General features: G+C 39.1%; 1 protein-coding gene across 1 annotated transcript in view; it reads left to right on the forward strand.

Annotated features, from left to right (window-relative positions):
• Positions 1–15,054, forward strand: part of BMPER (BMP binding endothelial regulator) — a 149,236-nt gene that overhangs the window by 85,205 nt on the left and 48,977 nt on the right. Inside the window, exons 11-12 of the mRNA XM_053960044.1 lie at positions 943–988; positions 9,377–9,706. Coding sequence (XP_053816019.1) covers positions 943–988; positions 9,377–9,706 — 376 coding nt within the window. The remainder of the gene's footprint in view (positions 1–942; positions 989–9,376; positions 9,707–15,054) is intronic.

Consider the following 15,054-nt stretch of genomic DNA (forward strand, 5'->3'; position numbering starts at 1 on the left):
TGTTTAGTGGGCAGGACAGCACAGCTCTATTTGGTCACTTCTGCTGCCCCCACCTTGCTCACCTACTTGGTGGGAATAGGAGCAGTGGTCACACAGAGGGGACTTCCTCTATGTTCAGCTGCTGTTGGAGCAAAGGGTCAGAGCTGGGGAACAGCACAGCTCCATATACCTCTTCATTCCCTGTGTGGGAATATGGGTGAGCTCCAATATCTCTGTACGTTCTGTTATAACCAACACCAATGTTTGCTTGGAAAAACACATTGTTCAGTCTGAAATTTTTCAGGCTTCTCTGCTCGCTTGCTGATTGACTTTAGGTAATTTATGTAAAATCAGATAAAACATCTTTTAAACTGATGAAGACTGAAAAAGAGCATGAATGTACATACACAGAGGCATGCCTCCTCTGCCTAGTCAGCCATGTATAAGGCACAAACAGAAATAGAATTGAGCAAGTTCCTCCCTGCCTCCCTCCCTCCCTGCCTCCCTGCCTCCCTGCCTTCCTTCTTCCTGCCTGCCTTCCTTCCTGCCTGCCTTCCTGCCTTCCTTCCTTCCTACCTGCCTGCCTGCCTGCCTTCCTTCCAGCCTCCCTCCCTCCCCTGCCAGCCATGAAGCAGGGAATAGGTATATGTTTTGGGAAGGTAGTGATCTTCTTACCCCAGTGACTGCTTTAGCTATCTGTGCAAGTCCAAAATTCTCTCACACACTCTAAAGAGAAAAGTGGTAACAGAGAACCCTTTTATTATTTCATTTCTTATGAGACTGCCAGGAAGCTCGTTGAGTAGCTTTGTCTGTTTTTAGCACCTGATGTTTGAAGTTGCAATCAGGGCACTGAGTTCAAACACAATTGGAATTATTTTCAAAGGCTTATCCAGTCTTACAACATGACACAGTCACTGCTCCAAGAACTCTCTCATTAAAACAGCCTGTCTTTCTCCCAATTAGGGTAAAATCCTGAACAGAAAAGGATGCTGTCCGATATGCACTGAAAGTAAGTCCTTTCTTCACATTCTTTAAATTCTTTTTTATTTTTTCTGAGAAAATAAATATATAGAAGTACGCTTGCTTTTCTGCCTTCTTTTCAGAGGCAGCTAAAGGGCAAATGATTATTTTAAGCAATGGATTTTGCCTCCTATAAATCTGTAATTTTAAAATAAAATGCCTGGGTATTTTGTTTTAATTTTATTTTCCAAAATTATGCTATTTTTGTCAAACCTGAGGTGGTGCATTTTGAAAGATATAGTTGGTCTGTGAAATTTGTAGGTAATAAAACAGGAAAATAACTTTTAGGACTTGGGTACATTTTACACCTGTATCTAACAGTCCAGCTATGTGCATATATAATCACACCTTTGCAGATGATTTGTGAGAGTTAAAAAAAGGTGTGCAGAAATCTGAGGCACAGTCTGGGGCAGCAGTGGAAAGTAGAATAGAAAACTATTCTTTGTTTATGATGTTTAGTTCAACAGTTACATTCTTATCCCTTTACTCCTATCTTCAGGAATGATCATTAAATTGCAATATCACCGTCCTAGTCAGCAAAGGACTTACACAAATAGTTATCTTTAAGCTTGTTCTATTTAACTCAACAGGGAGAGCTGAAGTTAACAAGATACCATTACGTATTTCCTTCAGTACATATTTAAGTATTTTACCAAATAGGCACAGACTGCTACAATGGGGTTTTATGACCTATAGGAAGACTTTTGAAAGGAGAAAATGTTCCTCTTCTTTTGTCTAAAATCAAATGGTTTTGCTGTCTGACTCAATTCTGGGTTCTCTTTGAGTTGCACAAATCCTGTATGCTAAATATCTGGTTTTTCACTCTGTGGCTCAATTATTTTGAAGTGTGTATCTTGATAAAATACATCTAGCTTGCAAGTCTTCATTATCAAAATGAGAGCAAATACAAGGGACAGCACACTCAGAGACACTTGAAATAGTACTGAGCAGAGGAAGAAATAAAAGAGGATTCAACTGACTAGCAGTTGGTTTCATGTTAGCTCAGTTTCAAAGGAGAAGAATTTGCATAGACCTTTGCTCAGATATGACATACCATTAACATCATGAATTTATCAATCTCTATCTCACCTCTTTTTTTTTTTTGTTTCAGTCTCATTTAACCTTTCTCATGTGTTCTTCCTATGTTCTTCTGTAACATAAGAAGGGAGGAAAAGAGTGGGGCCAGTCATTCTATCAAAGCACAGCTCTACTATAAGAGGTTCAAAAGAATACAGTACAGTGACTCCTTCAGAAATGCTGTCAGAGAGTGATGACTTGTGATAATTGTTTCTTGGGAGAAGGAGGCAAAAAAAATTGGAGTTCTTCAAAGTTAAAATAACTTACCTAGGAGCCAGGTTACCTAAAATCTCAAAACTTCTTGGTGATATAAGAAGGGAATTCTCATGACTACAGACATGTGAAATTAAGGTCAGATCATTATTGCTTGTCCTCCTGCCATGCAGATCTGTGAAGAGCCTGGCTCCATCTTCCCAGTGACCTCTTTCTATGTATTAGGTCTCCCGAAAGGATAAACACCTTGTTCCCTTATGGTAAGGGATCAAGGGTGTTAAGGGTCCTATCTGCATTGCACTGTCTGTGCTTGAGCCTAAGAGGCTCGTTGTCCTGTCTCGCTGTCCCTTGCTCCACCATTGCACATGAAACAGAGGGGTCTTTTCTTTACAGTTATCTTACTATGGAGCCATTCAGTACCTGGAAAAGAGCTGATTTCCAAACTTTCATGATTAACAGGGCAATCTTGGCTTTTACAGAAAATGTGAGCAAGGAACTTAAATACCCAGTGTCATACAGCAGTGGTGGCTACCAGTAACTGTTTTAACACTGGTATTTTAACATTTGCCATTTGCAAAGAATTAATTCCACCTTTGTAGCAGAAGTGCTGTACATCTCATCACGACTATCATCTGACAGTAATTGGAAACTTTGCTAATTCAGCCAGTTTCTGATAAGATGTACATACAGCCCCTTTCCTCACCAACTCACTTGTGTTGATCCTGATCCTGTCTTCCTATACTAAACATCAAACATTTCTGGTGCTCCAGAAGATATTAATTTTCCAATGTAAAAACAACACAGGAAGGTACAAGAACATACTGTACATGGGAGACCTTTGAGTACAGTTTAAATGCAGCCAATTTCTATGAAGTGGGTCAAAACCAGTCATGTTGTGAAAGGATACACTTCAAACTGAAAAAAAAAAATCAAAGGATAATTTTCAAAGCAGTTTGTTGCAAAGAGAAAAAGTATCTCGTCTCCTAAAGGGCTGGAGAGTCTCTTTTGTCTACTGTTGCTGAAGTTAACTATAGTTAGTTTTGGCATGTTGCTTTTTAAGCTCCATGGCTGGCGTACAGTTATCACTAATTAAACACAGTGGTCATACCAGTGGAAAATTCAACAGTTTAGTTTATGCTGCTGTAAAAAATGTAATGAAATGTACTCTTTTGGGCTTGATTTAGAAAAATCACCACTGACGTCAATTCCATAAATTAGTAATCCTATGTTAGACCAAGGTAATTTTCATATTAAAAATAAGAAAAAACTAAACCTGAGTTCAAATAACATTAACAGACTGCTCTCAACTTCAGACATAGATAGGAACTTCCAGTGGAAGTAAAATCTTTGTTCTTGACAAAGAAGAATTCATAGGCCTTGCTGAAATTACAGTACACAGGATGAAATCTTGTTACTAAAATCATGTAGATGTACTTTAATCATTATTAATAGTCCTAGCACAATCTTACACCAGTCATTGTGAGATTTTGTGGATGAGGTTTTTTCAAAGTGGACTGCAGTCATCTAGGTTTACATGTGCAGTACACATGATTAATCTTGCAGTAAAGGCTGCTTTTGGGACAGAAAATTTCGTTCATCACAAATCATTCCACAGCTTGTTTAATTGACAGAATGATCAATAGAGCTAAACCAAATTCAAGGGCATTTGGACCTACCTTAGGAGTAAGAGGTTGGTACTTTCACTTGGTCCTGCATTCTTTTTATGTGTTTTTATAGAATTACTGAAAAAAGTGTGGACTTTCAAAGAATAGAAAAGAACGTGAAACAAAGTGAAGTTATGCATTGTGGATACCTGTAAGAGCAGGAAGTGGGTCTAAAGGACCACATAGGCTCCTGTTTTTTCTGTTATTTCCTTTCCGTAAAGAAATGCAACAACAAAAAGACTGCAATTGTTTATTCATACTGGAATACTGTTCATGATTTACCTCCCATTTCAGCTGTGATGTTCTACTGTATAAATATGTATTTGGACAAATTGGAATAGCTATTTTATTTATGAAATAGACCATAAAGACTCCAGTGGAGTTTTTGACACCACACCTTGTAATGTGGATTATATCAAGCTGCACTATGCAGCAGTTATGAGGAAAGTCCTCTATGGCTATGCATTTTTTACAGAAAACCTAATGAAATTCTATTATGTGTGTTCTGTAGCTAGTTTTTAGAAGTTAATAATGTGTTCTGTTTGATTTAGGGCTTAATTCAGCATATGGGCTAATTACATTCAAAGTTTCATTTTATTTTTAAAAAGCTGAGATATTTTTGAATTATAGATCTGCAACCAGAACACCCTTTGCTGGTAAACTTGTGTTTTTTCCTCCTTCTCCTTACTTAGAAAGTGTCCAAACTGATTTTAGTTATAATTTAAAGTATATTTTTCTTGGCCACTCTTTACCTACAAGCCCGCAAAGTGTGACCAGACATCTGGACATCTTGGACTTCAATTGACTGCTCTGATCTCCTGAAAAAACAAAACAAGCTATTCCATGAGCACCAGAGCTAACAGAGCCTGATTTCCTATGGATTTGTGTCCCATTTCCTTTATATCCCAACAAATAATAAACCCAGCTAGAGACAATATATCCTGTGGCTGGTCTGGAGCTACAAGTGTGCTAATTGCCCAGCCAATGTGCTTGTGCACTCGGCTGGTCAGGATGTGTGTGCTGACTGTCTGTCTGGCCTCCACCATGCAGTATATATATTTTGCCTTTCTGAAAAGGCTAAATACTGTCTGGGGGAATGGAGGCACTGGGTGGAAGGCAGAAAGGTTCTTTTTGGCAACCACTTAGTTTAATAAGTGATTCTTACCTGCACTCAGCATACTACTTACTAGAAATGAGTGGTCTTTCAGACTTTTATCCCTCCACATTGGCCAAATAGGTTGTGATTATTTTTTTCTTTATGAGAGTATGTTGAAACTTAGGAAATGCTAATGTGCTCTTTTCCATGCTGTTGCTTTTTTAGCTTCCTTTTTTGTACAGCTACATATGTTTTCAAAAACACTGCCTTTTCTAATGAAAGTCACTATTTCATTTGAATTGGGAGCATGATTTGAAAATTCAAGGAAATAATGCCAACAGTTCTATAGTATCCACTTTTAGCACCTAAATACTATTATTAATTGGCAAGTGAGCTGTAGAGCCTTAGGTGGGAGCTGAGCAAACTGCATTAATCACACATGTAGTTTAATATTTTAGTCAAACATGAAAGTGTGAAGTCCGTATTTAGTTGCTTAAAAAACAAATGTGAAAACTGCCAAGCTCCCAAAAGTTTTTATGAATGCCAGAAGGTCTGAATATTGATTTGGGAGCAACACACAGGATTTCCAAAATCTCTTTTGGAAATCCTGTGTGTTGCTCCCAAATCAATATTTAGTGGTGTTTGCATCCAGCTCTCAATAATGTTTAATCAGAGTTGAGTGCCTGAGGCGTTTTGAAAATCACAGCCTCCTAAGCATAGCTCTGGGGCCCTCTTTTGAAAAATCTGTGGTTTTCAAGGATAGAGAGTAAATGGGTACATTTGCATTCATGTGCATGTCTAGATGAGCAAAAGAAGAGACCAAAGATCATGAATGACACATTCAAAATGAGGAAGATGCAATGATTCTTCATTTCTTTTGCCCAAGGATGTTGTAGACGCTAAAAACATTTTTGGACTGGAAAAAATCACAGAAAATATTTCTATCAAAGGTTATTAAATTAATAGAAGCCATGTCTAGCTCAGAAAGTCCCTAATTTGAAAGTAGTTGGAGGTTAGGGGAGTCTCAGGGGGAAATATTGTATAGAATAGCCCTTTTCTAGCTCTGCCTTAGACAGCTGACACACGGAGTGTTGGCAATAAGCTGGGAACAATTTATGGTAGGGGAAAAAAGGGAAAGATCTACACCTATGACCCTATGCCTTGCTATCATAAGCTAGCAAAATTCATACTCCAGGGTTGCGGAACATAACTTTGGTGATGCAGCAGCACCTCTTCATCTGTTATGTCCCAACAGAGAAGAAAGTCACACACAATCATATCTAGAGATCAGTGCTTCCAATAGGTTTCAAAAATTGCCAAGTAAAAAGACTGGTTTGTTTCAAAAGGGAAAAAGAAAAGAAAAAATAAGAAAAAGAAGAAAATAAAAAGAAGAAAAAGAAGAAGAAAATTGAAAAAGAAAATGGGAAAAGAAAAGAAAAGAAAAGAAAAAAAGAAAAGAAAAGAAAAGAAAAGAAAAGAAAAGAAAAGAAAAGAAAAGAAAAGAAAAGAAAAGAAAAGAAAAGAAAAGAAAAGAAAAGAAAAAAAAAGAAGCAAAACATAAAATATGATGTGATTGAAACTCTCCCAAAAGGAAATAAACAGCAACTCAAAAGCTAAAAATGGCAGGAATTCTTTTCATGTTGATGGTCTCGTTACGCCCGATATTTAAGGTTTATTTCTAGGCCAACCAGTTTTTCTTACTGGCAGTGCCTGAGTTATCACACACACTTTTGCAGGGTATGGATTTATTTTTAAACCCCACAATTTTAGCAAACCTTTCAAGAATGTTTTACACAGTGATATCAGAGAATCAATTATTCAGACTGTTTTTAGGTGTATTTTCCCTCCTCCATTTCCTTGGTTATTAAAGAAAACAGCAAAATTTGGATCAGACCTTCAGCTATCCAGTCCAAAATACATTTTTAACTGCACGGCATCAAGTTGACATATGACGTGACATGATGTAACATAACATAAAACAACATTACTCTGCATAGCACATTAGAAATTAAAAATAAATATTTCCTTTGGATCTCATTGGTACTATCAATTTTACTTGCACATCTCTAAATTATGTTTGTTCCTCTCATGTGTTGCCTCTTAGTCACTTAGGTGAAGAACCAGCCTCCTCCTCCCAGTAGTTTGGTTAAAAACATATACAACATGTCCACATTCTTGGCATTTAGAAACACCGAGAAAAATCAGATCTTTCCTCTAGAATCTTCACTGATGTTTGACTGATGTTTTTTCATAAAAGTTCTTGTTAAAGTTGTCATTAAATTTAAGAAAAAATTAAAGCTGGAATAGTTGAAGTACAATCTGAGCTGATAATAACATGGGTCTTAATATTCATCATGCAGATACTTAGATGTATACATAAGGAAATCAGAAACATGTTAGTACGATTTAGTAACGGGTAAAGTCAGATGGTCTCCATACAAAATCTATAGATTATTTTTCCTATTGGTAAAAATTATATTAATTAAAAGCCATATAGTTTCTGTCAATTTATGGAAAATCAATCTTTTAATGAACTTTGGAAAGCAGTTATTGACATCCTCATTGGTATCAGAGAGAAAAAGAAAACTCACAGAAGTGCACATTTTTAAAAGCACTCTTTTTCCTAAATGTCTTCAGGGTCTGCTTAAAGTCTGTCAGGCCTGTTTTCTGGAGATGTTGATCAAATATGGATCATTTTGATTTTTTATGGAGTTGTCAATATGATGTCCTTGAGAAATTGAAACTTTTGGTCCCTAGTTGCCAGACACAGTAAAGAGGAGTTATAATGATGCCAAGATGAGTTACTGGCATAGCTAAAGAAGCATACATGTGGCCAGTTAGGGGTAAAGTAAAAATCACCTAGGTACCAGCTCTGTGATGGCTCTGCACCATGCAGTGAGGGGAAAGTGAGATTAGGCTTTAGGAAGACATTTGTTGTAGTAGGGACAGACCAAAACTGCAACAGGTTGCCAGAAGTGGCAATGGAGTTGCTGATACTGCTGCTCATTATGGGCAGGTTAGATAAACCTCTGTCAGGAATAATATAGGTGTAGGTGATTCTTCATTGCAGCTGGCAAAAAAAAAAAAAGGTAATGTCTCCTGGGGCTTCCTTCAGCTCCGTTTTCTGTGTCTCCATGTAGATTTCCTTGGCTGCTCTTTACAGCCAGAAAAACACCAGAAAGTTTACAGTTCCTTTAGCATAGCACTCTGCCTAGGCTGAAAAAAACTCTGTTGGGAAAGGTGTATTGTGTAGTTAGAACTGTATTGCACTCCATGGGAGGAATTCCCTTCCCCTTCTCCAATAACATTCATTCTCCTTCTTTTTTGTAGATTTGAATTTGTTTTTTTTTTTAAGCTGGTTTTTCAAGCAAGCCATTGTTAGCTAAACAGATGTCATCTTTCAAAAGCAGCCTTAGCCCATGGGTATACAGCTGGCAATAGCATTGTTCATTTCTCTGCCTTGAGACTCCTTCTTCCAGGAATACCAGCAATGTGGTTAGAACCTATTGTTACACCAGAAGGCTGCAAGGCAAATATATTTTCTGCTATCATTGGTTGTGAGGCAATTCAATCAGTTGCTGGGTAGCTGCAGGGTAACTCAACATCATTGCTATGAATATAGAAATGCTCTGTCTTTGGGCTGTGAGTTCTCTGACCAGTGTATGGCTTTAAACATCCATAAGAGATTTTCATCCATTTGTACTGATGCAAATAATTGGTAGAGACACCATGCTCTTTGGCAGTCATTGCATGCATCATGTTAGTCATGTACTACTGACTTTTAGTTGATAGTGTGATATCAATAAGTACTACATGTCAGTTGTGTGTAAACAACATATACAATAGCTTGTAAGACTGAGAAAAGATGCTAGTTCTACAGGTATTTTGGGGAAAAAAACATGTAACCACACCTGGTTTATAAATGTATAATATTTATAAGTGTATATATGTAAAATATGAACTGACCCAGCTCCTGCTAAAGTGATCTGATGGTTTTATAATTTCAGGGAGTCACTGAAATTTGAAAAAGTTCACAGGCATTGTAATAACTTAAACTGTATGTTATGTTTAAGGGCCAAAGCTACAGGTTAGCCTTCCTATGCTGCCCCAGGGATGAACTGGCCTTTGGTTACCAACCACTTTGGGAAAGACTTCTAAAGCAATGAAGCTTTTGTTTTTCAAAGATATATTTCATCCCTGTGGGCACCAGTCAAAATCTACGCTGTAGAGCAGATAGATTAGGTGAGAACAGCATCTCTAAGTTCTGATCAACTTTTTTTTTCCAACTTTGATTGATATGGCGCTTTTGTTTCTCACTCACCTGCAGAGCCTGGAGTTTGCACTGTATTTGGAGATCCTCACTACAACACTTTTGATGGACGGACATTTAACTTTCAGGGAACATGTCAGTACGTTTTGACAAAAGACTGCTCCTCCTCTGCCTCACCCTTTCAGGTGCTGGTAAAAAACGATGCCCGTCGGACCCGTTCTTTCTCCTGGACAAAGTCATTGGACCTTGTGTTGGGCAGAAGCACAATCAGCCTCCAGCAGCACCTCACAGTGAAGTGGAATGGGACCCGAATTTCGCTACCTTGCGAGACACCACAATTTCAGATCGATTTGGATGGTTATTTGCTGAAAGTGACAACCAAAGCAGGTAAGACAAGTATGTGTGTGTCTGTGTTTGTGTGTGTGTCTTCCTTCTGAAGAACTTCCTAAGTTCAGCATGAACAGTAGTCAGTAAAAAAACATGATAGCATAATAAATATCGTGATAACTTTTTAGAGATCAGAGAAACCCACAGCGCTTTCAAAATTCCCGTAGCCCACAAACAGACAGAAATCCCAGCTATGAGTTTGAAGCCTGCACAATATTGCTAAGCTGTGTTTCATTCTGCAGCTGACAGTTAGCTGCCCAAATAGACAAATGTGCCATGACTTTCACTTCCAGTAACTTAAAAGTGACTTATGGAGAGTATGGTGGGTTGCCCCTGGCTGGACATCAACCAAACATGCCCACCAAAGCCACTGTATCACATCCCTCCTCAGCTGGACAGGAAAGAGAAAATATAGTGGAAGATTCGTGGTTCAAGATAAGGACTGGTAGATATCACTCAGCATTGTGGGAAAAAATAGACTCAATTTGGGGAAATTAGTTTATTTTATTGCCAATAATATTAGGGTAGGATAATGAGAAATGAAGTGAAATCTTTAAAAAGCCTCCACACTCCAAATCCCCTTCTTCTCAAGCTTGACTTTGCTGCTGATTCCCTCTACCTCCTCCTGCCCTGAATTGTGTAGGGGGATTGGGAATGGGATTTGCAGTCAATCCATCACATATTGTATCTACCAGTTCTTCCTCCTCAGGGGAGGATTCCTCACACTCATTCCTTGTTCCAGCATGGGGTCCCCTCCACAGGAGACAGTTCTCTGCAAAGTTCTCCAATGTGAGTCCCTCCCATGGGCTGCATTTCTTCACAAACTTCAAATATGCAGGTCCCTTCCACAGGGTGCAGCCCTCCAGGAACAGGCTGCAATGTGGATTCCCCATGAGGTCACTAGTCCTGCTAACAAATATGCTCTAGGGTGGGCTCCTCTCTTCATGGCTTCCCACAGGGTCACAGTCTCCTGGCATCCATCTGCTCCAGTGTGGGGTTATCCAGGGGCTGCAGGTTGATGTCTACTCCAGCATTGACCTCCATGGGCTGCAGGAGGGCAGTCTTGTCTCACCATGGTCTGTACCCTGGGCTGCAGGGGAATATCTGCTTCAGTATCTTCTCTCCCTCCTTCTCTGCTGACTGCAGAATTATTTATCTTACACCCTCCCTCCTCTTTCTGACTGCAGTTGCACAGGTTTTTTTTCCCCCTTCTTAAATATGTTATCCCAGAGGTGCTACCACTGTTGCCATGGCCGAGCCTATCTTGGAGCCAGCTGGAACTGGTCCATCTTGGAGCCAGCTGCAATTGGCTCCATCGGACATGGGGGAAATTTCTGGCAGCTTCTCACAGAAGCCACCCCTGTAGCTCTCTCCTTCCAAAATCTTGCCATACAAACTCAATACTCGGTATCGTTTGACACTTACAGATAAGAACAGAGAGGATATCAGCTCTTAAACATAAAATTCATGTTTTTCAAAGTTGCAGCAACATATCTTGCAGTTAAGGTGATCAATTATATATTCATAGTTATATTCCAGATGGCTGGAATGAGTTTAAGTTGTAAAATTATAGAAATATTTCACTGGGGCTATCCAGCAAAATGGAGGCACTGGTTTGAAAAGCAAGGCCTAAGATGTTCAGTGCCATCTTATTCAGCTTGCTTTGTGCCCAAGTAAGAAGTTGTCTGCAAGGAGCAAACACCACAAGCAAGAGGAAACGAGAAACTTTATAGCATTTTTTCACTGGGGAAAAAAATTGGAGAAATTTCTGTTTCAGAAGGATTTTAAAAAAATATATGCTTTCCCAGTGTAGGATGAGAAAAGAAAGAGAGGAAATAATGCAAAATAAGCAAAACTGCTGCGCTAGAAGTAAAATTCCTACCTTATTTCTAGAAACAGGGAAGGGAAATAGCATTCTCTCACGTCTTTTGAGTCTTAGAAAATACATTAATTGTCAAAATGCTAAACCAGACGACTTACTTTTGTTTTGATAAACTGTTCTGAAACGATAGTATCTTTGCGTAGGTAAATACTGAGGGGAAGTTTAAAACTTTCTCATTAGCATGTGTTAGGTACTACTGTAGTCCTGAGAGATTTCTCTTACACAGTGAAGTACTGTTTCAGTGAGAATACTGTTTACTGTTAATTCTATTAAATGCCATGTGAAAGAAGTGAAACCAGTCTTTCTTAGGGAGTGATACGGTCACAGGCATGACACATAGTCATACTCATTATCTAGCATAATTTTCTTTCAGGGGACACTAGCACCCACTGTTGAGCTGAGAATTTAGACACCTGTTCATATCGCCTCTGGAAAAGTGAGTCTGCATAATGTGGATCCCAGCTCTGGACTCATTCCTCAAAGTGGCAATGCAGATTTTTGTGGCTGTCTGTAAAATGCACACAAGTTGACCATTATTCACAGCTTCTAATTGGAAGCATCTTGAGGGTTTTTCTTTGCAGCCAGCTGAACACCATGAATTCAGGCGATGTGGATTTCATTAGCCAACCACAGGCCAAGGAAAGGTTTTCAACTGAAGATGAATGACAGCTAATCCTGCTGCTATTCCATTTGTTTCTGGTGCAAGCCTCCTAAATGACTACACATATCCTTGTCCATGTGTTGGCAGAGGAAGTGCAAACATGGCATATGACAACATACCAAACAGTGTGTAATCACTGCAAATTATAGCCTAAATAATTCCTCCCCTTAATGGAGCAGGTTCAGGTTTCTCTTGCTGAATACAGCATGATGGGCCAAGTCCTACTTTCTTCAGCACATAAGGCCTGAGAAGTAGCAGAATGACCTGGCTCCATTTTGCTGGGAGAGGACAAGCAGCAGAGAGGCTGTAAAGAGGAAGAATGTGCTGAGTGGAACTGGTTTAAAGGCAAATATTTTGTTCCACAGGAAGTTCTGAGTGCTGGGGGAAAAAAATTGGAGAAATTTCTGTTTCAGAAGGAATCATGGATTTAAAAAAAATATGCATTCTCCGTGTAGGGTGAAAAAAGAGAGGGAGGAAATAATGAAAAATAAGCAAAACTGCTGCACTAGAAGTAAAATTCAAAGTAAAATTGAGCTGGGAAATGCAGGGTCTGGTGCTTACAGCTCAGCCAGCATTCCCACGGATTTCGATTTTCTTTTTTGCAGAGCTGGGAATTTAACCTTAGATAAAACAGAGAAGTCCAAAGCTTCAGGAAGTCTTGTGGTCTCTGGCTACAGGGCAATGTGCATGGCAGGGCAGTCTTGAAGTTTCATACTCTGATCATTCAGGCTTCCAGGCAGCCCACCAGGCGAGCTGGCAGGAAACCAGTTTGGAGCCTTGCCGGTGCTGTGTTGGAAGTTCATTGAATACAATATGTCTCCCTGAAGCATTTCAGTTCTGATGAATTGGCATTTTCCAGTGAAAACCTGTTTTGTTGCTGAATTCCTCACCAGCTGTAGCCTTGGATGGCATGCAGCAGCAGTCCTTGCACTCTGCACTGGGAGCTATGGGTGTGCTTGGGATGTGTTGAGTCCTTATCCAAATTTGTGTGTTAGAAAGACAAAGGACTCTTTGGTAAATAACATGGGGCTGGTGTTACTTATCTATTCCCCTATTGCACAATCATTTTGTTGTTGTTGTTTCTGTGCTATCTTTTGTACAAAGCCACTTTGCTGCACTTTTTCTGTACTACTTTGGCATTAAATCTTTAGGGAAGAGTTGTTTGCCAGTTCCTGAGGATGCCTATAAATCTCAAGGATGCCATGAAAAATCATGCAGAACAATTGATGAGAGGTCCTATAATGGGGAACTCAGTGTGTGATATACATAAATCCAGAAGGAATTTTTTTAAATGGAGTAGAGCACACAATGTGCCAAGTTAAGAAATCAAGTAACAAGTTGGTTAAGCATCCTTCAAAAAGAGGGAGTAATTGGAAAAAATGAAAAAGTAACTCAGAGAATATTCATTTTCTGCACATCCCCAGATGGGACAGATGTTGCATCCTTTGGCTTCTCATCTCTTGGTTTCTGATTCTTGTCCAAGTGAATGGGAAACTCATTCATTTTGGGCAGGGGGAAGAAAGGGGGGGTATAGGACCAAGAAAATCTTCCAAACAGTTTCTGCCTGCCAACGAGACCATTTCAAACACTGCTCTGTAGCATAATCCCATCTGTCACAGCTCTTACTGATTTACAGAAACTTTCTGCTTGTGAACAAACAAAAGGCACACACTGCACACTGTGATCAGGCTCCAACAAAATTATCATGAATGTAGGAGTAAATACCTTGTTACTCCGAAAAGGAATAAGCTGTGTTACGGACAGAAACATTTAGGCTCTTCATCAAAGCCAGAAATTACCCTTCCATCTGAGCAATTGCAGCAGAATAAAGTGTAATTAAGCCATACCAGCTAGAGGAAAGTACGTCCATGTGGCAGTTACACAGGGAATCTCTTGCATGAAATCCAGTAATCAAGGCAGGAATCTCTAGATTTTAAAATAAGCATTTTTATATGCTGAGAAAAAAAAAGCCATAATTTTGTGTTCTTCTTCTTCTGCATGCCTGCATTCCTTATGCAGGTCTACAAAAGCAACATGTAACAAGTTAATTAACTCAGGGGAAGAGGACATAAATGTTCAGAAAACTTTTCAAGTTAACCTTTCATAATTAATGTATTTTTACTGAAGGTCAGTAAGTTTTGTCTTAAGGGAAAAAACAAGTCTTAAAAGGAAACTTAAGTTAGAATCCTTAGCCAGTCTTTTCTGACTTTGTTTAAAGTAGGGAGCTTCTGAGGGAGCTTCTCTGGGGGAAAAACTTGCACACAGCCTTAAAAACTATAGTTATTTTCTGAAAAGAACTGTCTGAAAATTTGGATCTTGATGCTTTAAACTCTGAGAAAGTTTATGTAATTCTCAAGTCTGAAGAAATCTTGGTTTATAAGTTAATGGCAAGTATTTTCTAAGTGCCAGCACAGCAGTATTAATCTTTTGTCTGCAAATCAAGCTGTGTTTTGTTTTGTTCAGTGTTGTCAGAAGCAAAGACAGCTGGATTTTGAATTTGTCCAGCAATGATAATGGATGAAGCAGCTTAAAAGGCAGCTTTCCCCCTTGCCACTGTGCTGGCCTCATTAACAGTTGTAGCCTTGCACAATTTCTCAGTTGGCTGGGTGTAAAGTGCCTTTGGAGGAGGAGACAGTGGCCCCATCCATGCTGGGTTTATGAGGTAATTTGAAATTGATTTCAGGCATAGTTAGCTCAGGATGCATTTGTGCTACCTTTGCTAAGCTATGGTCGTAAGAAAACAGTGTAATAGACTGCAGTGACAGGTAATGCAGAATTGCCTTCACAGCCTTGATGAGTAAATAA

Source organism: Vidua chalybeata, chromosome 1 (assembly GCF_026979565.1).
Source record: "Vidua chalybeata isolate OUT-0048 chromosome 1, bVidCha1 merged haplotype, whole genome shotgun sequence".
NCBI classification, from domain to species: domain Eukaryota; kingdom Metazoa; phylum Chordata; class Aves; order Passeriformes; family Viduidae; genus Vidua; species Vidua chalybeata.